Consider the following 27,643-nt stretch of genomic DNA (forward strand, 5'->3'; position numbering starts at 1 on the left):
TGGAATTGGGGATGGGTGGATAAGGGACAGCCCTAAAGGAAAAAGAAAAAACAAAACAATGGAAGCAGTGGCACATCTGTGGATACAGCTTTGGTCTAACTCAGCCGCCCCTAAGTTGCCACATGTTTATACGTTTCCCGCTGAATGAATGCATTCTGATATCTTTAGTGTCTTTCTCTCATTCTTTATGTCTTTTTCTGAATATAAAATTAAACCGTTATTTTCTTAAAGAAAGTGGAAAATATCAAAGCATTTTAAGAAGAAAACAAAATTCACCTGTATTCCCATTAGCCAGAGACATGCATTGTTTACAATCCAGTATTTCTTTTCTTTTTCCAACGTATACAATTGTGTACCTGAATACACTTACCGTAGTTGAGAACATACTACATACGTCATTTGTATACTACTTGTTATGTTAAGTAGAAGGGTATTTTTAAGCCATGGAGAGCTAGTACTTTTTCATCACTTTATTCTTTAAAATATAGACTACACAGTCCATTCAGTGAAAAGCTCCCTAGGAAGTTGGGAGAACTGTCATTATAATTTATGCCATGGTTATTTTAATATCTTAATGTAGTAATTTATGCTTGAGTAGGACTATAGAGTGAATTTTTAGTTTTGGTAACTTGTTTCCTTTTCTCCCTTTTCCTCAATCCCGTAATTGCTCTCTCTGGGAAATAACTATTTGCCGAAGATAAAAATTATTGGTATGGATCCTTGAGATACAGTCTATAAATGGGAGAAGATTCATCATGCAGCTTTCTTTCTGCTCCTTAAAGAAGAAATCCTAGGGGCTTTGTGAGATGCTGAGAAACACTTTGTTCTTTATTGTGACAGAGCTAGATCTCAGGGTAATGGATCTGATTAGAGTCTGAACTCCTCTTTTCTGGGTAAGATAAGCCTTGAGATATAAGACTGTTTTCCGAGAAGGCAATGGCAACCCACTCCAGTACTCTTGCCTGGAAAATCCCATGGACGGAGGAGCCTAGTGGGCTGCGGTCCATGGGGTGGCTACGAGTTGGGCACAAGTGAGCGACTTCACTTTCACTTTTCACTTTCATGCATTGGAGAAGGAAATGGCAACCCACTCCAGTGTTCTTGCCTGGAGAATCCCAGGGACAGGGGAGCCTGGTGGGCTTCCATCTGTGGGGTCACAGAGTCGACAAGAGTGAAGCGACCTAGCAGCAGCAGCAGCAGCATAAGACTGTTTTATTAGCAGTTGAAATGACTAAATCTGACTCAGTCTTACAATGCATAATAAAAAGTACACTACTAATATGGCTAAGTCTCAAAAACATAATGTTGATTAAAAAATAAGAATTTAAGAAGCCATACAATAAGGGACTTCCCTGGTGGCTCAGACGGTAAAGTGTCTGCCTACAATGCAGGAGACCTGGGTTCAATCCCTGGGTTGGGAAGATCTCCTGGAGAAGGAAATGGCAACCCACTCCAGTATTCTTGCCTGAAAAATCCTGTGAACAGAGAAGCCTGGGGTCGCAAAGAGTCGGACACGACTTCACTTTCACTTTCACAGTAAGGTAATGTTTTTGTAAGTCTAGAAATTATAGTTACAGTATAACTTATTACTTTGGTATATATCTATGTAGTATAAATTCATATCAGCTTCAGGATAATGGTTAATTTTGGTGTTTGGAGGGGGTGTTTTTTCTAGATAACATTCTATTTCTTACTGAAAAAAATTCAAAGCAAATATGTCAAAATATGACATTTGCTAAGTTTTAATGTTATCTTTATTGTGTCTATTAATAATATGTCATGATTTTTAAAATATTTTTCAGTTTGTTTCCAGGATTTAGTCTTTCTAACGACTGAAGCGACTTAGCAGCAGCAGCAGCAGCAGCGAGTTAGAGCAGCCTTCTTTCAGCTAGTGAAAAACAATTTTGAGTGGTCATTACTTGTTGGGGGTGGAATGAAATCAAAAGGAACACTTTGAGGTGATCTGTAGCTCCCAAAACTCGATTAGTGAGTGTTTAAAACGAACGTTCACAGAATTCCTCCGGCACTGGCTGCGGTAATGGGAGCAGGTATTTTGAACAGTTACTCATGCGCAGGGTCCTTCTCTCTCCTGGTAAGAGGTTAATTCTAAGAGAGACTGACTCATTGTAATGGTAATTTGGGCTCGCTTCCAATAACACTTGAGATGTAACAAGCATCACTAGGGCACCAGAATGGTCTTTGTGAAAGAAGAAACAATGTCCAGTGTCTGTCGTCCTTTGATCAATGTGAGGAAAAATGGGGATTTTATTTCATTTATAAGATGTCAGCAATCATTATCCCTTTCTTATGCTTTGAATGACTATTTCCAGCCTACTGATCTTTCTAGTACATGGACCAAAAGTAATTTAAATAAAAACTACTCAACAAATATTATTCAGGAAAAATTAGGTAGACCTCACATGGAATGCTTTGGAATGTGTATTATACAATGACTTTGACAGTTTTATGCCTGTGCAAACTTATTGTACATTCCATTGAGGAATTCCATATATAGGAGAAATACATACATATATACATGCACACATGCTCTTACCATTAATTTTGCCACAATTAAGCAGATAAAAGTTAATTTTAAAAAGCAATTACAAACTTAAGAGATTTATAGAAAATAACAAAAGCAGATAGAGCAACTGTATTTTGAAAAAAGAAACAGCACATATGGGAAAGTAATAGCCTAAAACATCAGAGTGTTGAACAGAGGGATTTTATTGAGAGGGGTTTTATTAGAATAAGGTTAGATTTTATGTGCTAATACCTTGCAATTTTGTATGAAATACCAGAGTAAAATGATGGCATTTTTCTACCTATTAGTGGCATTTCTTAAAATCTATAAATTCCTTAATTATTAAGGCTTTTCCATTTTTGTTACTGTGTATCTTTTATCATCTGTTAAGGATTTAGATTACATGATCTGTCTTGCCATGTTTTCATTTAACACAGGAGGTTTCCTTTAAAAAACGAACATCATAAGCTACTTGTTTGTATCACAGCCATTTGTCATAGGAGGAAAAATGTAGTTTGCAGAAGATGTTTCTTAGAATTATTCATGGAGAGTCTCTTTTACCCTATCAGCTCCCCACAACCTACTGTCTGTTGGGGTGGTCTTTAGTTCAGATGTCAAAGCTTTCTTTTTTTAAGTGAACCAGATGCATTGATGTAGCTTGTTGAAAGTGTTAGTCGCTCAGTCATGCCTGACTCTTTGCATCCCATGGACTGCAGCCCACCAGGCTCCTCTGTCCATGATTTTCTAGGCAAGGATACTGCAGTGGTTTGCTATTTCCATCCCAGGGGATTTTCCTGATCCAGGGATTGAACCTGGGTCTCCAGCACTGCAGGCAGATTCTTTACCAACTGAACTTGCAGGGGGTTAAATTTCATTCCAGATAAGAAACTAAAAAGCATTAACTTAAAGGAACTTGTTTGCAGTTTTCTGTTTGAAACAATATGTTCTTTAATTAAAAACCATCACTTTTACCGATATAAAACCATGTATACAAAGTTGCGTTGTGGTTCTTCCCTTTTTTCTGTCATCTAAGTATAAATTCAGAATTTAGGAGAAAGGTTTCTCAGTTGTTGGGCAGAATACTGAAGCTGTCCGTGACTGTTTAATAGGCATTATCTATACTGATTAAATCTGACATGAAACATACCTCATCCAAAGGAAAGTGATCCATTAGTTATTTTAAATGGATTTTTAATGAAACAAACTACAATGAAATGAATGGAACCACAGAGTATGAATGTAAAACCTGACAACATGTAGGTTGAGAGTATAAGAATAAATGTGTGTGAGAGCATATATGTGCAAGCAAATACACACATACACACACACACATACATGAGATGCACTTTTATGTTTTATTAAAAAGAGTGAATTTTATGCTCAGTATGTTTGGAAATTTAGTTAAGGGTGAAGAAATTATCTCCCTGAGTCTTCTAATGAATCTCATATTAAAAATCTGATAGCATGCCCTTGCCCTGTGTGTGTGTGGCCTTGGTGGCATGTCCATGCTTCTAACTGATTTATCTCTTGATTTCCTGAACAGCACATTCCAAGAGATGGTCAGGAAAGTCACCTTACCCGAGCAAGCAGTTTTCATACTGTCATAGTCTTCCTGGCTTCCTTCTTTATCCTCCCATCCTCCAGGTTTTCCAAGTCATATTTTTGTGAATTAAGGCAAATATAAGAAATGTGTTCCCTCCTGCCATATTCATATGGGATTGCCTCTGGGAAGATGTTCTTGATTCCTTTTTAGAAAACGTATTCCTTCCTTCATCCTACCCCAACAGGCAGGCAGGATATTTGTACCTTCATGCCAGCACTTGTAACATACTTGCATTATAAACAGCCTTGGTCATCAGAGTCAGGGTTTAGTTGTTCTTTTGCTTTCATTGTATAGCCCAGTGATTAACACATGGTTCATTTTCAATGTGTTTACTGTATTTTACCTAATTTAAATAATTACCTATAATAGATGACTGAGAAAAGTAGAGAAGATAACAAGAAAATAAGGTAGGATTATATGATTCAGTGAGTGAGAATATCATCTTCAGACCTTTTTACTTTTGCATCATTTACATTGGTCCCATTGATAAACAAAAAGACATTGCTAAGAATTGGTACTGTGGTGTTTCATACTGTCAGGAACAAGTAACTAAGTTCACAATTGGAAGCTGTTAGTATTTTCATTAGATGTTCGTTCATTCATTCATTTATTTATCTATATATTATTGGGGACTTACTCTGTGCCAGCCACTAAGGGATACCAAGCTCAACAAGATAGTGCTTCTGTCAAGGAGCTAATGATGTACTGGGTTGTGGGCAATGCTGTTTTGAAAAAAGGAATCTCAGGATACTCTCTAAGTACCCAGGAGAGGAGATTCATGAAAAGTTTCCTTGAGGAGAAAATACTTGAACCGATACTGAAAATCAGGACTTCACCCAGGTACGGGAGAAAGAGATAGAAAAGAAACATTCTAGTTACAGTAAACTATATGCCAAGGCATGGAAGCAAAATAAAATAATGTTTAGAAAAAGACAAATAATTTGGTATATCTGGAGCATAAGGTACATTTGGGAGAAGGAAGTCAAGTCCAGATCATAAGTATTCTTCAGTGCTGATTAAGGAGTTGTGACTTTATGTGCAGATGGTGGAAGCTATGAAAGAGTTTAAGAAGTGGTGTGGCAAAGCCAAATTTGTGTTTTAGATTGGTCTATCCTTTTTATTAAGCCTGGATGATGGATTGAAGGAAGCAAGCCTATAGTCAGAAAATCAGTTATGGGGTCATTAACAAATCTAGAAGAAAAATGGCAAGAATCTGACCTAAGTCAGTACCAATGAGGTTAAAGAGATATAGTAGGGAGAGAGGGAAAGAGAGAGAGGAATGGACCTAAGCACCCCTCCAGAATCAGAAGCAAAGCAATCTGATGCTGAATGAATGTAGAAAATGAAGATAAGGAATAGTCAAAGATAACTTCCATGGCTTGGGTGAATGGGAAAGTAATGGTGATGTCATTCAGTGACATAAGTAACATAGGGAGATAACTTGGTTGTGTTGGGAGGAAAACAGGGAATATATTTTGGACAGAATGGTTCCTGGGGATTAAGGGAATAAGAGATTCTGCTTCTTTACCTCAAAACAGAGATTTGAGTCAGGGCTTTTCTGTTGTGTTCCTGTATCATTGTTTCAAAACTGCCATTAAGGATGTATATTATATACTTTATAGACATAGGTATATACATCCATATTTTGATTTTTCTGTAATAAATAAAAATTAAAATATTGCAGACTCCTATACTTTGTAAAGGATGTTTTAAATCAAGTCATTGGAGAGCTCCAAATGATATTAAAAATAATCTAAACCAGCCCTTCCTTTCTAGATGAATCTCTGAAACCCAGTTTGCTTAAGTGACTTGTCCAAGTTCACAGAGTAAATCAATAGTACCTTGAATTAAAACCCAGATAGCGCAACTCCTAGTTGAGTGTATTTTTCACATTTCATCTCCCTTTTAAAAATGTAAAGAGAAAAGTTAAGCAGCTGTTTATAAACATTTTTAAAGATTCATGACTGACTTTTTCTGCATGTGAAAAGGTGGGATGCAAAAGAGATGTTCCAGGCTAGTGAAATGTGTTTTGGTACAGGAAACATCTCATTTGTTTATGTGATTGAGAGAATGATTTTCCTGGGTACAGACACAATTATGTGAAATGGCAACTTTCAGCCTCTATAAAAATGTGGTCTTAAGAGTCATAACTAAGAAAAATAACTGAAAAATGTATTCTCATGGGATTTTTCTGGGGTATCCTTGAAGCTTAGCTTCTCCATATGTCTCAATAGGGGTCTTGCCATTACTCTGTTGGAGAGATGTAACAAATGTCCCTTTTGAACATTATTAATTACAATAGCTGAGAGCTTCTTCTTAAAAAAAAAAAAAAGAATATTTACAGGAACAAATACAGTCGGAAGTAAGCTCCATCAGAATATTCACCTAATCTGTTGAAATGACCAATCTATAAGCATCTATTTCTGGGAAGATTCAACTGTTTGTACTGGTAACATCTGGCACCAGACTTAGTGCGTAGGATGCATTCAACACATATTGCTAGGACTAACGTGAACTGGTGCGGGATTAATAAGCCTGAAGTAATAAAGGGTCTGTTTTCAGTGTTTTTCCATTTGAAGGGTGATGTGTAGGGAGAATAAAAGTTGGGGAGATGCTGAGACTCCTGGGCTAAGGAGCAGCTAATGGGCATTAGTGCTGGAAAGCGAGAGTAGAGTCCAGAAAACAAAGTTAACTGCCGCCCCCCAAACTGATAAGCATGAATTAGTATTGTGATGGGGTACCCTCAAATTAGGAGCCACCAGAAGTAAAGCAAGTAGGAAGAGCAAGAGGCTAGAAAAAAAATGTGGGTGAGCCAACGGCACCAGCAGCCATTGCTGTTGGCTCAGCCTGCTGATGCAAGGCTGAGTTTCCCACACACCAAGTGGCCACAGTCCGGCATCTGACATCAATTAGTTGTTTCACCTTGCTTTCTATAACCTCTCTGAACCTCAGTCACCACACCTATAAAACGAGGTTCTTGGAGCTCATAATATTTAATGTCTCTTCCAGCTCACTTATTCTAATGGTTTTCTTTCTTCTGTGAATACTGTTTTTTCAGATACCGAAATAAGAAATGAGATTCATGCCATGCATATCACTACAGAAACTATTTCAAATGTCAATTTGATGGATCTATTGTCTATAAAGACAATAATGCTTCTCCATTTTGTAATAGAAGCAGTATACTGGAAATTCTAATAATAGAAATTCTTGGAAATAATATATTTGGCCTCAGCCATCGTTTTTATAAAACCATAAACCAAGATTTGGTTGCATGTTCAGTATTGCCACTGATTTATGAAACAACAATATTAGATAAAGGTATCAACTTTTAAGGCATCTTTTTGCATTGCTTTACCTTTTTATTACTTTCCCATATTTGCCCTTTTACTTTATTTCATGGTTGTTTTGCCATAACTGAGTAATACCATATGCACCAACATTGAATGAGAGTCCATTTAATCTACAACATATTTTAAGTGAACAATGCCTTTGTCAATTTTTATAGGGCTTAAAATGTTATTTTCCTAAGAATTATATGGGGAAATTCTATTCTTTGTGCTTTAAGATATGCTCTTAAGAGGTTCCTTGAAGTGATCTCTTAAAGTAAAATGATAGAGAATGCATTTCATATGCAAGACATGTCATAATCTCACACAGATTGCAGTTCTTATGAACATGAAGTGGCAAGAGTTTTGAGGGCTCAGTAAAAAAATCTCTCCCCAAACTCTCTTTTGTGGTAGAAAATTATAGCATTAATTCTCTGCTAGTCACTGGGCAAAAGACTTGGGCATGCAATTTATGAATGAACTACAAATGTCTGATAATCTTCACTTCTTAAAAATATTTTTTCTCTACTTAAGAATGCTACACTGGACTCTATATTTTCTTTCTCACCACCTATAACATTTCACAGGATATTACAGGCATCAATCACTATGAAAATGATTAAATAAAAAATGAAAAACTATCTATCCTTGAACAGTTGCACCTCATTCATTCTGTAGCCTTCATTTTTTTATTCCCTGCATGAATATCGTGTGTTACCAGAATTTGTCTGTGACATTCATTATAGTGTGCTTGTCCTTGATGGGTGATCATTCTTTAGAAGGAGCACATCCTGAGGGGGTCCATCTAGCTTCTTTCAAAGCAACATCACAGTTCTACCCCAACTTACTGTGTGATCATAGACAATTTGCCTAACTTCCAGAGTCTGTTTCCTTATCAGTGAAATGAGAAAAATAATAGAGTGGCTGGATTGTTATAAGTAGTCAATGAGCTATATACTTGTAAAACCTCACACATACTTAGCTTTAGTAGAGGCTTAGTGTGTTGTCATTGTTGTTAGTACTTTTGTTATATTAAACAGTAGTTTGTAAGAAATAAAATCAGTGGAAGAAAACATTATTAAAAACTGCATACTAAGGCAAAAAAGGTAGCTGCTGATGAGAGTATTTTTAATGACCCATTGTATTAAAAGTGCTGGCAAAGTAAACTTGCCAGCTACCTGGCCTGAGATCTGTCACTTCATCTCAAATTACCTTGCCCTCTAATATAGTAAATCAGAATGAAGTAATCACTCTCTAATGTTGCATGTTTTTATCAAAGAAAAAAGTAAGTGAATTATCAGTGAGCTGGCTAAAAATGAAATCAGTCAATCAACCAGTCAACCAGTCAACCAGTCCACAGAAAAACAGTTCCCACAATTCTGATGTTAGTGAAACAGCAGAAGGTAGATTTGAGTCCATTCTTTCATTTCTAACAAGACACCTAAGACCTCTGAGCCTTAGATTTTTAAATCATAAAATAGAGTCAATACTTTCCTTTTAAGGTTGGTGTAAGAATCAGGTCAGACAGTGTATGAAAGTTCTTTGTAAACACAAAATCACTTTACAAATGTAACATTAAGGCCTTGCTTAAAAATCATCACTGATTGTTTATTGTGTCATTTTGAATCACATCCTATATCCTCTTACTAGCTTTTTGGCCCATACTTTATAAAAGCTCTGGAGTCAGACACTGAACGTAGCATTGTAGTCAAATAATTTTATGAGTCAGATTAGGAGTCTCCTACTTTATAATCCATTAGCTCTTGTGGCCACCAAATTCTATGCTTAAGATGCACATCTTAGGTGTTTATAAAACATGGAACCTTGAAGTAGCCATCATGTTCTGTAAACATATTTTGAAACCAGTACAGAATATATGAAGACAATCAAATTTGTTGCATATATTTTCAGAACCTGGCTAATGTAGCACCCGAAGATGGATTTCACAAATATACATCTACAGAGGAATGTTTAGAGATAAGATGAAAGTTGTCCTTCTTATTAATCACACATTGTATATTTGACTTCTGCCTCTCTCCTTAGCCTTTAAATCAACTACGTCTGGTTTTTGCTACTTAAGTGTGCCATTACCTTTTACATTAAAAAGCAGTTAGAGAGAGCAGCCCCATTTGATTAAAAAATAATTAGCTAGCATTAGACTGTAAAAAATTGTTACTCATCATGGCAACCCAAAGAAGAATTTTAGGATAGGTTGGAGACCTGCTTTATTTCTACAACAGGATCAGCAGTAGAAGTGGGAGGCTCTTTGTGATGAATACTGGCACAAGGCAGATACTTGATTTGCTGGTGTTGATTTTTACAGTTAAAGGCACAGTAATGCAGAATAGGTGAATGGATAGTATCTAACACTGACTAACCACAAAGCAGCTAAACCTTGATGTAGTCACTCTATGTCAGAGGGAGTCCTCCTCTATGGAGATTGGGGCACATGTTATTACTACACCCAGAATAAGTCAGACTCTGGGAACTGACTCCCACTATCCAACCACATCGAAGTTGAGGTAATTGTATCAGCAAATCTATACTGGAGCTCACTGGATAGTGAATTTCCTCTCAGGAAAGAAATCTGCATAGGGAAAACAAGTTGTTAGTTGAAATTTCTTGATAAGCATGGAATCTGGCATAAAATAATTTTGATGGTCTAAATCACTTTTACTCAAGGAAATTGCCATTTTGTGAACAAGGTAAAAGGCTAGTTGTTCTTTAGTCCCTAGGTCGAGTCCATCTCTTTACAACCCCATCCATGGACCATAGGCTGCCAGGCCCCTCTGTCCGTGGGATTTCCCAGGCAAGAATACTGGAGTGCACTGCCATTTCCTCCTTCAGGGGAGCTTCCTGACCCAGGGATGGAATCCACGTCTCCTGTGTCTCCTGCATTGCAGGAGGATTCTTGGAGCCAGCTGGGAAACTCATAGAGTAATTAAGTAGTGCTTAAGAGTCCCTGGGTCGGGAAGATCCTCTGGAGAAGGAAATGGCAACCCACTCCAGTACTCTTGCCTGGAAAATCCCATGGACAGAGGAGCCTGGTAGGCTATAGTCCATGGGGTCACAAAGAGTCGGACACGACTGAGCGACTTTACTTACTACTTACTTACTTTACTAAGATGACTAGATTAAAGGCTAAAAACATGGGTTTTAGCACTGGGGATTGAATTCTTGTTTGTTCTTGAGCAAGCTATGGATTTTCTAAGCCTTAGTAGTCTCACCTATAAAGTGGCTATAACAATACCTACCATATATAATCGTCATAAGGTTTAAGTGGTATCATAAAAGGAAAAGCACTTAACTCAGTGCCTGCAGCATAGTAGACAATGGCTAAATGTCAGCTATAAATGCCAGATATCATCTCCATGATGGAGATTTACCTGCTGTTTTTGAGAATATACACATTTATATACTGCCCCAGATTTCTGGATAAGCATGAAGCATACTGCTAATACGTGTTTGAGGCTTCCTTTGCTAAGCACTCATTGTTAGAAACTTAAATCAATGTGATTGAAGCAAAAGAAGAAAAAAAAAAGTGGGCTGCTCAAGGAACATCACACAGTTTACAACTTCATGTCCAAGGATGAATCTGGCTAAAAACATGACAAGACTGAGGTACTCTAAAAATACCCTTCTATCTGTATTACCTGGCTATCTGTCTACCTACCTACCTATCTTTCTGACTTAGCCTCATACTTAGGCTGGTGCTGGTTTTGTGATGGCAAAATGGGACATCAAGTGTCAAGCATATATGTTACCAACTTACCACAGAGGAAAAAGAAGTTCTTTTGTAAATGTTGGACAGAATTGCATAACTGAGACTTAATGGCTTTGCTTATGGTATCTTTTCATTCTTGAACAATTCATTCTCTCCAAGCAAGAGCAGAACATTGTGGTTTGTCAGGCTCAAACATGTACCTATCCCTGAAGCCAGGGTAGGACTACTCTACTCAAAGCATTTGTTCTGAAGGAAGAAAAGACACTTTTCTAAAAGAAAGTTAAGGGGTGTTATTAGGAAAAAAAGGAACAGATGAGCAGAATCCAAAACAATAGATGTCTGATACTCCAACCTACCCTCTGTTCTCCTACACTTCCATTGCTGTTTAAATATGTTAGTTCAATTGGAATAAAGCCAAGATTGAATTTAGCCCAGAGACATAAATTTTGTTAAGATAATTTCCAGATATGTATCCTAATCTATTTTGTATTTGTTTTATTAAAAAGAAAAATTGTTTCCTCCTACTTCTAATTTGGGAATAAAGGATGAAGAGGAGTTACCTTATACTGACCACAAACAAGGTCAGAACTTATTACTAATAACATGAGTTTGATTCTGACCTTTCATTTTCTTTAGCTTGGGGCAGACTCACATTTGAGAAATAGAAATAAGAGATGTTGTTAGAAAGTGAACTGCCAAAGTTTACAAAGAAGAATTTCGTTTTAGGCTATATTTATTACATGACAATAGTGTTACTATAGATTATAAAATAGGGGATGTATTTTGGTTCACCAAATCAGTAAAAATCACGTAGCTGTTAAAGACTTGGAACCCAGCTTGTGAAGCAGGACTTGGCAGAGCTACCCAGTGGTGAGCAGTGTCTGTGTGAGAGTTAAGGACTTCAGCGCTCAGCTCCAAGCCGGACTGTTTCTGCGGTGTGTGGCCTTGGACCTGATTTCTCTCGGATGCAGTTTTCCCCGTATGTGTAATTGGGTAATAAAACGTAGTCACCACACAGTGCTGGGGAGAATTAAGTGCTCTGGGAGGGAAGTGCAGGCTTCTCTCTGTATTTTTCAAGCAGTGCATATGCTCAGCCTTATTCTCCCAGGTGCCTAACGGGCTCCCTTATATTAAGTCACTTAGTAATTCTTCTTGGCCTCTATGGTACTATTTATTTTACAACTACAGTATTTTCTAAGATGGCACCATAAAGGACTAAATGTTGCCCAAGGCAAGAACGGCAAATGCTGCTTTATGGACCATACTTTCAGTGAGTTTGTGTGTGTGTGTGTGTGTGTGTGTGTGTGTGTGTGTGTGAAAGAACACTGAGGAGCTCTGAGGCTCTGCCGCTTATTTCATATGCTCTTGCCTATTCTTTAATATTCCTTTAAAAGCCTTGTGTTTTGGAAAACTGTCCCCCTCCCACTAGTTGTCCCATTTCTCTAACCCAGCATAATCTTTTATTTTTCATTACAGAGGAGGCGGAATTATTCTCAAAGTTGAGTGGTCATTATGATAATAATGAAAAGACCAGAGAACCGAGATTTAGATTTAAATTATTGTGGTAACTCTGTTGAGTTTTTGCTGGATGACCTTAGGCTCATCATTGACCTCCTCTAATTCTGTTTCCTCACCTATAAAATGAAAAGAACAGTGAGTTCATCTGTGCGTGACTCTCACACCTTTGCTGTAAGGGTTAAATGAGAAAGCACTAGCCAAGTGTGAATTTCCACGCTGATTGTGTTGATTAGATATGTGCATCAGTATATTAGGAGTTTGTTAGCAACTCCTGTGTGCTCTGTCCCGTTTCCACAGCCTCTCAGAGTTGCAGAGGATTCCTGCCAGATGGCTGATTTGCCAGCTGTATCTTGTTTTGTCATTGTAAATATTACATGCTCCAACCGAAAGGCTTTGCTTATAATGTAGTATTCCTTGCCCTTCATCTCTTGCAGATTGAGAATTACATTGTGGAAAATATGAAGTCGGAGATGGCTCAGATACAGCAGAATGCAGTTCAGAACCACACGGCCACCATGCTCGAGATAGGGACCAGCCTCCTCTCTCAGACCGCAGAGCAGACCAGAAAGCTGACAGATGTTGAGACCCAGGTACGTCGCAGACCCAGAGATGACAAACTCTTAACTGGAAAGATTTCTTTTTTTTCTTTCAGCTTACTCCGTAAACACAGAGCACATTTCAGCACTGAGATTGGGGAAACATACACATTTTTGTTTATTGGTTTAATAACAACAGTGATTGCCTGACATGCTAGGCATGCTTCTCTTGATTTCATGAGAGTTTATATATTTAGCTTTGTATGTTTGCAAAAACAGGACTGGCAAAGCACTTAATCAGCATTTAAATTTCAAATAAATTCATTGCAACTACCAACTGTGATACGACCTATGTCAAACAGAATAAGCGTTTGTGTCAAATCAGTGCCTTTAATGTACATTTTGACCTATGCTGTTTTATCTCTGGTAGTACTCTACCATAATGGCACCTGCAGAGGTTTTGTGCAGTCAGTGGATAGGAAGAAAGACCCCAAATGAACTGATCTGGAATGTGTAGATTTTTTTGTCAGCATGATTTTATAATGAAAAGTAAATTAAAACTCTGTCTTCATAGGTATGCTCACATATGTGTATGTGCTCAGTTGTTCAGTAGTGTCCGACTCTTTGCAATCCCATGGACTGTAGCCTGCCAGGCTCCTCTTCCCATGGAATATTCCAGGCAGGTTGCCACTTCCTCCTCCAGGAGATCTTCCTGACCCAGGGATCGAACCCACGTCTCATGAATCTCCTGCACTGGCAGCTGGATTCTTTTACCAGTGTACCACCTGGGAAGCCCCATATGTACACATATGTATATGTATTATATATTATATATTACCCTACTATGGACAATGACATACTTATGTTCAAGTCAGTAAAATGTCTTTTAACTATCACTGCCACAAGTCTACCAGTACAGTTCAATGAAAATATTATTTTTGATGACTGGAAGATAATCTCTGGGTCCCCTTTAAACATGGAAATGGTTATTCCAGTTACCATCCTGAAATCCAGAGGATGATTCTGTCTCAATGAAGTTGATTTCTGGAATTGAAGGTGAACTATATTGTGAAAAGATAAACCGAGGCACATTAAACTTTTCAAGAGTTTACTTGAGCAAACATTGATTTAAATTGTGCAGCCCAAAAGTAGCTCTACTACAGGAGAAAAGGGAAAGGTTTTAATGTGGAAAATGTAGAAGCGAAGCAAGGAAATAATTTGATTGGCCATAGCTTAGGCATTTGCCTTATTTAGGAAAGCCTAGTTGGCTGTTTGTGATTGGTTGTTCTTAAGGTTCATTGTCATGGATTTAAGCCCATTGACTCTGGCTTAGATTTGGGTTTGCTTATGTAGGTTACCAAGGCATTAGAGTCATCTCAGTCTAATGGCCTCTAATGTTTAACTTTTAACAATATAAATTCAAAAATAATATGCCATCTTTGTGTTATTCAGCTGCTAAGTCGTGTCCAACTCTTTGCAGCCCCGTGGACGGCAGCATGACAGGCTTCCCTGTCCTCCAATATGCGGCCTTGTTTCTGCTTTATGTCATTTGTGTTAAATGGCATCACAGGTCAAATGCTGATATTTAAAGACAAATAGCAATAATAATTTATTTGGACAGGGCATTTTATATTATGCAAACCACTTTCTCTTGGACAAATGATATTCATGAAGACTATTTAGAAGAGAAAGCTTGAGTGGTTTTCTCACATTGATACAGCTTGTTGTTGTTCAGTAGCTAAGTTGTCTCCAACTCTGTGACCCCATGGACTGCAGCAAGCCTGGCTTTCCTGTCCTTCACTATCTCCTGGAGTTTTCTAAAACTCAAGTCCATTGTATCAATTATGCCACCCAACCATCTCATCCTCTGTTGATACAGCTAGTGAATTGAGTTTGATACTCAAACTGAGACATATACATTTCTTTCCTTCTCTGGCCTCCTTGCTTAGTAATAATACCTGCATTGGCAGGTGGGTTCTTTACCACTAGCACCACCTGAGAAGCACCATACATGTTCTACTTAAACCTAATTGAAAGTAAAAGTTGCTCAGTCGTGTCTGACTCTTTGCAACCCCATGGACTATACAATCCATGGAATTCTGTAGGCCAGAATACTGGAGTGGGTAGCCTTTCCCATCTCCAGGGGATCTTCCCAACCCAGGGCTTGAACCCAGGTCTCCCACATTGCAGGTGGATTCTTTACCAGCTGAGCCACAAGGGAAGCCCACGAATATTGGAGTGGGTAGCCTATCCCTTCTCCAGTGGATCTTCCTGACCCAGGAATTGAACCGGGGTCTCCTGTATTGCAGGTGGATTCTTTACCAACTGAGCTATCAGAGAAGTCCTAAAACCTAATTATTCAACTTCTAAGGCAAGGCCAAGTTTACAAAGTGAGTCCTAAATTATTCCTTAATCTCAGTACACTCTATTCTTTTGTCATAAGCATTTATAAACCTTTAGTGCTATCCAAGTGTGCTCCCAGGTTTTTCCTCCCTTATTCAGTCTGCTTTGTTTCACTTTGGTAAGTCTTGCTATTCCTAAACTCATTTCAGGTCTTCAGTTATTTTAGGAACTCATGCCAATAGTTTTGCAGTGTATTTTAATGCCCTAGCTTTCACATGATGTTGTTATAAAGATAAGTAACTTACTGCTTTTTAGTCTTCTGCAACCTTCTAGACTTGAACTTAATAAAAGTAGGTAGAACCTTGGATTTATTGCAGTGGCGTTTAAAAGTATTCTTGTGCTCAATAAGCATCATAATCAGAAAAGAGAGAGAATGAGTGCTTTAACATAACGCTACTGGTCATGGTGGTGAGACCAGGAACCAGTGCTGGGCCTGTCCCTTCCTCTTTAGTTTAGCTTGCAGTGTTTTCTTTACTCTGTTACCAGTTCATACCAATATCTCCTCTTTTTCTAGTTCCTCTTTCCAAGCGTGCAGTGTGAAGGGATTAATTTCATATATTATTCATGCCTCTTCCTGTAGTGTGCATCTATTTCTGACTTCTTCCTCAGGCCAATAATTTTGAGTCAATGTACACTAGTAGATAAAAAAAAAAAAAAATTAAAATTCACATCTAATAATCTGCGCTTACCTCTTTTTAAAGCAATTTTCAGTGTAGTTCAGTTCAGTTGCTTGGTCATGACCGACTCTTTGCGACCCCATGAACTGTAGCACGCCAGGCCTCCCTATCCATCACCAACTCCCGGAGTCCACCCAAACACATGTCCATTGAGTCGGTGATGCCATTCAACCATCTCATCCTCTGTCGTCCCCTTCTCCTCCTGCCCTCAATCTTTCCCAGCAAGGACAGGTTTACAAAGTGAGTCCTAAATTGTTCCTTAATCTCATTTTCCAGTGAGTCAGTCCTTCGCATCAGGTGGCCAAAGTACTGGAGTTTCAGCTTCAACATCAGTCCTTCCAATGAACACCCAGGACTGATCTCCTTTAGGATGGACTGGTTGAATCTCCTTGCAGTCCAAGGGACTCTGAAGAGTCTTCTCCAACACCACACTTCAAAAGCATCAATTCTTCAGTGCTCAGATTTCTTTATAGTCCAACTCTCACATCCACACATGACCCCTGGAAAAACCATAGCCTTGACTAGAAGGACCTTTGTTGGCAAAGTAATGTCTCTGCTTTTTAATATGCTGTCTAGGTTGGTCGTAACTTTCCTTCCAAGGAGCAAGTGTCTTTTAATTTCATGGCTTCAGTCACCATCTGCAGTGATTTTGGAGCCCAGGAAAATAAAGTCTCTTACTGTTTCCCCATCTATTTGCCATGAAGTGATGGGACCAGATGCCATGATCTTCGTTTTCTGAATGTTGAGTTTTAAGCCAACTTTTTCACTCACCTCTTTCACTTTCATCAAGAGGCTCTTTAGTTCTTCTTCACTTTCTGCCATAAGGGTGGTGTCATCTGCATTTCTGAAGTTATTGATATTTCTCCCGGCAATCTTGATTCCAACTTGTGCTTCATCCAGCCAGAATTTCTCATTATGTACTCTGCATACAAGTTAAATTAGCAGGGTGACAGTGTAAAGCCTTGACATACTCCTTTCCCTAGTTGAAACCTATGTTGTTCCATGTCTACTTCTAACTGTTGCTTCCTGACCTACATATAGATTTCTCAAGAGCCATGTCTTCCCGTCTCTCTAAGAATTTTCCAGAGTTTCTTGTGGTTCACACAGTCAAAGGTTTTGGCATAGTCAATAAAGCAAAAGTAGATGTTTTTCTGCAGCTCGCTTGCTTTTTCAATAATCCAATAGATGTTGGCGATTTGATCTCTGGTTTCTCTGCCTTTTCTAAATCCTGCTTGAACATCTGGAAGTTCATGGTTCGCCTACTGTTGAAGCCTGGCTTGGAGAATTTTGAGTATTACTTTGCTAGCGTGTGAGATATGTGCAATTGCAGTAGGTTGAGCATTCTTTGGCATTGCCTTTCTTTGGGATTGGGATGAAAACTGACCTTTTCCAGTCCTGTGGCCACTGCTGAGTTTTCCAAATTTGCTGGCATATTGAGTGCAGCACTTTCACAGCATCATCTTTTAGGATTTGAAATAGCTCAACTGGAATTCCATCACCTCCACTAGCTTTGTTCGTAGTGATGCTTCCGAAGGCCCACTTGACTTCGCATTCCAGAATGGCTCTAGGTGAGTGATCACACCATCGTGATTATCTGGGTCATGAAGATCTTTTTCGCATAGTTTTTCTGTGTATTCTTGCCACCTCTTCTTAATATCTTCTGCTTCTGTTATGTCTACACCATTTCTGTCCTTTATTGAGTCCATCTTTGCATGAAATGTTCCCTTGGTATCTCTCATTTTCTGGAAGAGATCTCTAGTCTTTCCCATTGTATTGTTTTCCTCTATTTCTTTGCACTTATCACTGAGGAAGGTTTTCTTATGTCTCCTTGCTATTCTTTGGAACTCTTTATTCAAATTAGTGTATCTTTCCTTTTCTCCTTTGCCTTTTGCTTCTCTTCTATTCACAGCTATTTATAAGGCCTCCTCAAACAACCATTTTGCTTTTTTGCATTTCTTTTCCTTGGGGGTGGTCTTGATCCCTCATATACAATGTAATGAACCTCTGTCCATTGTTCTTCAGGCACTCTGTCTATCAGATATAATCCCTTGAATCTATTTGCCACTTCCACTGTATAAAGTAAGGGATTTGATTCAGGTCATACCTGAATGATCTAGTGGTTTTCCCTACCTTCTTCAATTTAATTCTGAATTTGGCAGTAAGGAGTTCATGGTCTGTGCCACAGTCAGCTCCTGGTCTTATTTTTGCTGACTGTGTAGAACTTCTCCATCTTTGTCTGCAAAGAATATAATCAATCTGTATTAGTTTTTAATAATTTTTTTTAAAAAAATATTAGGGTAGGTATTATTACCATCCCTTGTTAAAGATGTGGAAGCTGAAACTCAGAGAGGTAAAGCAATTGGCTCCAGGTGAAAAAACTTATGAATACTAGAGGGAAGATTTGAACCCAAGACAGTCTGGCATCAGAGTCTACATGCTTTACCAAATTTACATGCTTTCTGCCTATACTCTCTCTGTCTTGTGATTCCTTTCTTTCTCAGAGGCTGCAGATGCAACTTGGGTTCTAGCAGAGGACAAAATGAATTTCAGATAAAGCAGATTAATGTGGACCTAATAGTGGCAACGGAACATTTTCTATAAATGATGAAGCTGCTGCTGTAGCTACTGCTGCTGAGGGAACCACCAGCTATTGGTGGTTTTTACCATGTGCCTGCACATCATCTCGTGTAACCCACTGCTGCCCTTGTCACTTTCTGGCTGTGTAACTATTAATATAAAGAAGTTCTGTAGGGACTGAGTGTAATTCTCCTCCAACTTCCAATCATTTATGTAGAGCCATAGTTTTAGAAATGTAATTTATAAAAATTTTAAACATATATTTTGAATACCTCCTTGATGCAAGATATTTTAACAGGTATCAAATAGAATACAGCAATAAGTAAAGCAGTCTTTATACTCAGTGAGCTTGGGTTAATGTGACAAAAATTTGCTAAACCATTTCTTTCTTGACTTTCCATTATTAGCTATGGAGCTACCCCTCACAGTCATAAAAGCATCTTTCCAATCTCCTACTGGTGGAGAGGTGTAATAGATCATTGGCCCCAGCTGCTGGGCTCTGAAATCCATCCTTGTGTTAGTATAGAGACCACAATTCTCAGTGGCCCTTTCCAGCCAAGGTCGTACTGTGGCAGTGATATTTAGACCCACTCCTCGTAGCTGTCAAGTCACTAACACATGACTTGACTAAGGGCTCTCCATCATCAGCCTTCCCAAACTTTAGTACAATTCCCTGCATACTAAGACGTCCAGTTAGCCTTACTCTTTTCCCTCTCCATTGTGGTTAGATCTACATCCCAGTCAGAAGGTGACCCTAGTCAACCCTGGCTTTCCCCCAATTTTCTCTCACATGCATTTCCCCTAATTAATTTCCTGCAGTCTGGTATCTGCTTCTTAGAGGTCACAAACGATCACACCTGTTATTTGGACTTGACTCATACAATTGTAAACTTAAGGTAATTAAGGAACAATTTAAACAACGAGCTTGTATGTCTAAGCAAAAATAAGTTTGAAAGAACAGAAAGGTCAGCTCTCAAAGTTGAACCACTATCTCTTTAACTTGATGAGAGGATAGCTGAGTAAATATTTAACTTTTTGACTGAATTGAAACGGCAGTAAAATAAATTTGCTAATGAGTCATCCAAGGAAAATACCCTGATAAATAATTTTCTCACAAGGTCTGGAAGAGGGTTTGATAACCCATTAGAAGAGGGCTCAGTCAAATTTGAAATGCCATTTTTCAGTGGCATTTTATTTTTGTAAAATAAAGTTTTATATGTTGCATATGGGTGGTTTCTCAGTGTTGTTGTCCAGTCATTCAGTTGTGTCTGATTCTGTGACCCCATGGACTGCAGCGCAACAGACTTCCCTGCTCATCACCATCTCCCAGAGCTTGGTCAAACTCATGACCATTGAGTCAGTGATGCCATCCAACCATCTCATCCTCTGTCATCCCCTTCTCCTCCAGCCTTCAATCTTTCCCAGCCTCGGGGTCTTTTCTAATGAGTTAGCTCTTTGCATCAGGTGGCTAAACTATTGGAGCTTCAGCTTCAGCATCAGTCCTTCCAATGAATATTCAGGACTGATTTCTTTTAGGATGGACTGGTTGGATCTCCTTGCAGTCCAAGGGACTCCCAAGAATCTTCAACACCACAGTTCAAAAGCATCAATTCTTCAGTGCTCGGCTTTCTTTATAGTTCAACTGTCACATCCACAGCTTTCTTTATAGTTCAACTCTCACATCCATACATGACTATTGGAAAACCATAGCTTAGACTAGACGGACCTTTGTTGGCAAAGTAATGTCTCTGCTTTTGAATATGCTGTCTAGGTTTGTCATAGCTTCTCTTCCTCAATAAGAGAGCAGAATTGAGTAGTTGCACCAGGACCTACTAAGACCAAGATATTTACTATCTGGCTTTCTACAGCAATAGCTGATTAACTCCTGCACCAAGATTCCAACTCATAGAGCACGGATTTTGTCTGTCTTGGTCACTACTCTATCCTTAGGATTTAAAATAGTACTTACACAACAGGCTGTCATTAAATTCATGTTGAATGATTAAATTCACTAATAATAGTCACGTTGTTGTTATTCAGTCGCTCAGTCGTGTCTGACTCTGTGACCCCATGGACTGCAGCATGCCAGGTTTTGTTGTCCATCACCAACTCCCAGAACTTGCTCAAACTCATGTCCATTGAGTCGGTGATGCCATTCAAACATCTTGTCCTCTGTTGTCCCCTTCTCCTCCTGCCTTCTATCTTTCACAGCATCAGGGTCTTTTCCAATGTATCAGCTCTTTGTATCAGGTGGCCAAAGTAGTGGAGCTTCAGCTCTACCATCAGACCTTCAAATGCATATTCAGCATTGATTTTCTTTAGGATTGACTGGTTTGATCTCTTTGCAGTCCAAGGGACTCTCAAGAGTCTTCTCCAACACCACAGTTCAAAAGCATCAGTTCTTCACTACTCAACCTTCTTTCTTGTCCAACTCTCATATCCATACATGACTACTGAAAAAAATCATTGCTTTGACTATACGGATCTTTGTTGGCAAAGTAATGTCTCTGCTTTTTAATGTGCTGTCTAGGTTGGTCTAGCTTTTCATCCAAGGAGCAAACTAGCTTTAATTTCATGGCTGTAGTCACATCCTCAGTGATTTTGGAGCCCAAGAAAATCAAGTCTGTCTCTGTTTCCATTGTTTCCTCATCTGTTTGCCATGAAATGATGGGACCAGATGCCGTGATCTTAATTTTTTGAATGTTTAGTTTTAAGCCAGCTTTTTCACTTTCCTTTTTCACCCTCATCAAGAGTCTCTTTAGTTCCTCTTTGATTTCTGCCATAGGGTTGGTGTCATCTACATGTCTGAGATTATTGATATATTATTAATAATAATTCTCTAAGATTATCTAATTTCACAGATTTCCTCAACTTTTTAACAGAAATTTTACTGGCATTTTATTTTTTAAGACTTAATAGTCCCTTTTAATTTGGAGCAATGTTACATTTTTTTACATTGAAGTATAGTTGATTTACAGTTGTATATAAGTTTCAGGTGTACAGCATAATGATTCACAATTTTTAAAGATTATACTTCATTTAAGTTATAGATTATCAACTATATTCCCTGTGTTGTACAATATATCATTGTAACATTTATTTTATGTGTGCATACACACTCAGTCGCTTCAATCATTGTGTGACTCTTTGTGACCCTTTGTACTGTAGTCCACCAGGCTCTATCCATGGGATTCTCCACTAAGAATACTGGAGTGGGTTGTCCTGCTCTTCTCCAGGGGATCTTCCCGACCCAGGGATTGAACCTGCATCTCTTGCATTGCAGGCACTCTTTACTGCTGAACCACCAGGGAAGATCCATTTATTTTATACATAATAGTTTGTAACCCATAGTCCCCTACCTCTATCTTGACCCTTCCTCACTTCCTTCTCCCCACGGTAACCACTAAATTGTTCTCTATAACTGTGAGTCTGTTTCTTTTTTTGTTATATTCACTAGTTTGTTTTTTTAGATTCTTCGTATAAGTGATAACATACACTATTTGTCTTTCTGTTTAACTTTTTGTTTTTCTTGAGATTTTAAAAAGACTTGGTCAGTTGTTCTGTATAGTGTCTCATATTCTTAATTTGTCTGAATATTTCTTTATGATGTGTTTTTAATTTACTTTTCCATCCCCTGTATTTTTTTTTAACTGAAAGTTAAGTCTACAGGCTTAATTGGGTTAAGTTAGACATGGTGGTGGGTGTGCTTTGTAGAATTACTAGTCACTTCTTATTTCATCTCATCAGGAGACATAAATCCCAGCTTGCCACCCTCTCGGTAACACTGATTTTAATTTGGTTAGGGTAAAAGACCCTATAGCTCTCCATTCTAATTGTCCATTTTCACCTTGGAAATTAACAAATGTAGACTGATACATTGTCACATTGCCCATCACTGACCAAATAAATTATTTCCTTGGTTTTGTAAACTGGTGGTCATCTAACTAACTTCTAACTCTGCTTTCATGTGCTTACATTAGCCTTCATTCTTCAGTAGAAGTCTAATTGCTGAGGCATCATACCTTGTGTTCTTTTTTTTTTTTTAATTTGAAAAACATAGTTAAAGTAGACAGAAATCTACAGCAAGACAGATTTTAAAGTTAATATGCCAGTCAAAGGAATTTTCTTTTGTGGAATATTTTCCTTTTAAGAAAGGTTAGAGGCACTTAAGTATTAAAGGGAAGCTGGATGAAATTATCTAGCTCACTTTCTTTAAGAAAATAGTACTTTTTATTTTTAAAATTTTGCTTATTTTCTAAAGAAAGAACTGAAATTTTATAGTCCATAAATTCTCAGTTCCAAGCCTTAGATCATTTTTTCTTGTTGTTTTAGTCGCTAAGTCATATCCAACTCTTTGTGACCCCATGGACTGTAGCCCACCAGGCGTCTCTGTTCATGAGATTTACCAGGCAGAAATACTGGAGTGGGTTACCATTTCCTTCTCCAGGGGATCTTCCCGACCCAAGAACTGAACTCATTTCTCCTGCACTGCAGGTGGATTCTTTACTACTGAGCCACCTGGGAAGTCCATATCTTCCTTACTCTATGGTACATTGTGAAAAATTTATGCTTTGAAAGTGTTTCTTGGGGGCTTGTGTTACATACTCTTCACTTTCCCCTTTCCTTTCCTTTTCTCTCCTCTCCTTTCCTTTCGTTACCCTTTCCCCCCCCTTCTTTCTCTTTTTCTTTCTTTCTGATATGTGCTTTTGGAATATGTTTAGGCTAAAGAAGGAAATGTCTTTTGTCATTTTAATGGAACACTTAGATTATTGCTAAGCAGCAAGTTCCATAGACACATGGAAAGAAAGTGGTCAATTTATCAGAGTTTCCTGTACAATTCTCTTCAGTTGCCTGCTTTTGAACTTCAGGCTTATTTTAATACATCAAGGGAGAGAGTTGAAGTACAGCAGCTCTTGAATTAAAGTGATGGAGAGAGAAGAAAAGTGATTGCCTTTTGTATTCAAAATTGGCTTGATATGACCTAAGGCTTAGCCTGGACATTTGAGATTTGTCCCCCTGTTTCTCCCACATTCAGACACTGCTTTAGATTGGGACTGTTACCACGGAAGTCCAGCTTGATGCTCACCTGGCCTGTTACTCTGTCTCTGAGCATTACCCAACTTGAAAACTGACTCACTATCCTTTGGTTAGCATCTAACAAGTAGCTCTGAATGTCCAGGATTCTAGGCCTCATGCTGGGCTCTGGAAGTTTCAAGGGCCTCAGGTGAACTAGTCCTCCCTTTGTGCAACTGACATCTTCACAGGGCAGAATGATAGTATATGAGTGAACTGACAGGATGATTTCATTTAAAAAGTAAAACAGGACCACCTGATGGAAGATGATGGGGGAGCTCCTTTACAGAGACTGGCCAGGATGGGCCTCCTTAGACAAGACTTGAATTATAAGAATAAATCACCCATGCATCTGGGAATGGATGGACGTTCCAGGCAGGGGAAACTGCAAAGACCCTGAGGTGGAGATTAATTTGGCATGTTGGGGTAGCAGTAAGAAGGCCAGTGTGATTGGGGCATAGTGAGTAGGGGAGAGAGTGGAAAGGAAGTGAAATTTGAGAAATAGTCAGGGTTCTGATCACATAGGGCCTTGAAAGTTAGGCTGAGAACTTTGGAATTTGTTCTAATTTTAAAGGGAAGTCATAGCATATTTAACAGAGGACATGACATATGATTTATGTTTTTTAGAAGAGCACTCTGGTTACTGTGTAGCACAGGGACTGGAGGTAGGACAACGTAGAGAAAAATTAGGGGCTATAGTGTCTCCAGACTTAGATATAGGCAACTTAATTTTCAATCTTTGATGGTTCCATTTTGTTCTCCATGTTTTTTCATGTTCAATTTCTGTCCTCTGTAAAATGAAAATTTTGGTATTTGAGAATATCAGGAAGTATGATCAGAGACTACAGAGAATAAAGGAGAAAATAGATTTTAAGGGCATATGATATGCTTGATTCAATGAGACAATGAATGCATTCATTCAATAAATATTGAGGGTCTTCTATATGCAAAGCACTTCTAAATCTCACCAAAAAATATAGCTGTTTCATCCCCTAGTTAAATATTTCCTAAATTGTTATTCTTGTTAATAAACAAACAGAAAACTCACCCAAAGATATGTTTAATAGTTGAAAATTATATCTTGTGTGTCCCTAATCTTTATATTCTCTACAGTTTTTTCCTCTGGGCTGCTTTTAGCTCTGTCTTCCAAGCATAGGTTTTCTTTCTCCTGTTTTCCCTCAGATGAAACAATTTAGGATGGGAAACACTTTTTTAAACACAAATATGAATTTCAATGAGTAGTAGTAACTTTTAGACTAGCTTTCAGATCTGTAATCAATATGATAATTGTATAAATGAATTATAGTCACTTAAAACTTTTTTAAAGCTCAAATGCCCCATCTTAGTGTTCTCTTCTCTAACCCCTTCAGCAGGACTGGGACTGGGGTGAAAGCAATGAGATCAAGTTATGCAAAACTGAATCATACATTTGTAGGGGCATAGCCTGTCTTTAGTTTAAAATGATATTCTGTTCCATGTGGATTTTTTTACATTAATTTTTATCTTTCAAAGTGTTGCATTCAAATATTACTTGATTATTGAGTTTTTGGCTCATCCTTAAATCTTACACCTGAGGCAGTTGCCTCTCTCATTTCACCCTAGTCCCTATTCTGCTTCCCTGCCAATACATCCTCTTCACCTACAATCTCTCCATTAGCCCAAGCCCCAGCCCTGCTCAAGTCAGGATATTCTGAAAAGGCTTTTTCTGTGTGAGTCTTATATAATTACAGGTTTAGACCTGCTACAGAAAAAGAGGAAAGTTCTACTGGTGTCATTTTTAGAGGAGGACCCTTTAGATTGATATTGACCCTCCAGAAGTTTTCCCAGGTCCTTTTCAACAAGTGTTCTAAAAAAGGTACAGTGGTTATAAAAGTTCTCAAACAACATAAGGAGTTTTAAAACTAATTGTACTTTCTTCCTTGTCCTTTTTACCTCTGTTAAAGAAGGAGGAGAAAGGGACAGGACCAGGGCATTGGCACAGCTTGAAGGCATCTTCTAGAATAGGAATGTATGTTGTTTGCTCTGAGGATGGGTAGGTTTGCATTCATGGCTCAGAGTCATGTTATATTAAAGCCTGACTAGCAGCATGCGTCTTTGTGATTCAAGATGAGGTGAACATTTAGAGTTTCTGGAGGACCCTGTGTATACAGTCTGTCTTCAGAGCAGTCTGGATTCCTGATTACTCCATTTCTTCAGATGCAGACCCAAGATGGTTTGTTTCTCCCTCTTGGTTCTCTGTGTAAAGCGTTAGAATTAGTCACAGTATCTGGGTTTGAAACCCAGTTCTTCCCTTGGTTTCTGTGTGGATTCTGGCTTCTCTTTGAACCTCAGTTTCTTCATTTATAAACTGATAATAATAATTCCTCTTACTAATTCACTGGGTACCCATATCTATGAAATGATGATATCTAGAAGGACTGACATGAACTAACATGATAAGTGTTCAGTAAATTATGCTCATGAATCTGCCTAAATAGTATGTTGAGATTTTTGTACATTTCTAATCAGTTTTTGCTAGGTGATGGGACGAGGAAGATATGTTTTACATACCTATTAGTTATTCTTAGTTATATACAGTATCTAAGACCTTGTACTAACAATTATCTTGTACTTATAAATATTGGAGATGTATATACACACACAGCTAGCACAGTGGGCTCTCCTAGGGATTATGGTGGTGGGATTTTAGTTGCTAAGTTATGTAGGGATTGAGGACATGAAAATTTAAATATGAAAATGGATTTAACAACTCAGTTTTCTCATTCAACTACAGTTCAATCTTGAACAGATATAAACTTTGAGACATGTAAAGCATTTTTTAGTAGGATGTAGACCATTTTATTATCCTAGAGAAATATTATTTTAAAAGAAAACACAGCTAAGTAAAAAACAAAAAATAATTATTTTGACTCTGTGAAGATTTAAATGTTTTTATCTTTTATCTTAAGGTGCTAAATCAAACTTCTCGACTTGAAATACAACTGCTGGAGAATTCATTATCAACATACAAGCTAGAGAAACAACTTCTTCAACAGACAAATGAAATCTTAAAGATTCATGAGAAAAACAGGTGAGGGTTGTTGTATTGCAAAAATATGTACATATGTACTTATATCCTCCACCTTCTGCCAACTCTTTAAAAAAAAAAGATGGAAAAAAAAAAAGATGGAAGCAATTTGAAAGAAAAATACAGAAGCAAATTAATTTTTAATATAAAAAGAAATGAGAGTCTAAGGTGGACATAGCAAGTATGGCAACAATAAAATTAATACTATTGCTTACACTCTTGAAATGTTTGTTTTTTATAACTTTCAACACTAATTTATCTAATAGTCTGTTGTTCAAATCTTACTATATCCACAAAAATTAATTCTATGACCAAATTTGGTAACAAAATATTAAGTTTCAGTAGAACCAAAATCTATAGTGATAGTGAAGAAAATAGAGCCTCTGAAATTCTAAACTGAATTATCACTTTATCTGCCCTCAACCATTTACAGACCTACAAGATGGTTGAATTTAGAGTTATTGCACTAGAAAGAAGCACAATTTTCTTTTCAGAAAATATTTTCCCTATCAAGCTGGTTCAAAAGCTGTCCCCCCCCCCCACACCCCATTTAAAGTCATTAACTCTTGCAGAAGAAGGTAAGCTTCCAAACTCATTCTATGAGGCCACCAT

The 27,643-nt window shown here is 38.0% G+C and overlaps 1 protein-coding gene across 1 annotated transcript in view; it reads left to right on the plus strand.

Annotated features, from left to right (window-relative positions):
• Positions 1-27,643, plus strand: part of ANGPT1 (angiopoietin 1) — a 296,599-nt gene that overhangs the window by 164,110 nt on the left and 104,846 nt on the right. The window contains exons 2-3 of the mRNA XM_061123602.1: positions 13,133-13,288; positions 26,913-27,034. Of these exons, the coding sequence (XP_060979585.1) occupies positions 13,133-13,288; positions 26,913-27,034 (278 nt within the window). The remainder of the gene's footprint in view (positions 1-13,132; positions 13,289-26,912; positions 27,035-27,643) is intronic.

This window comes from Dama dama, chromosome 21 (assembly GCF_033118175.1).
Source record: "Dama dama isolate Ldn47 chromosome 21, ASM3311817v1, whole genome shotgun sequence".
Taxonomy (NCBI): Eukaryota; Metazoa; Chordata; class Mammalia; order Artiodactyla; family Cervidae; genus Dama; species Dama dama.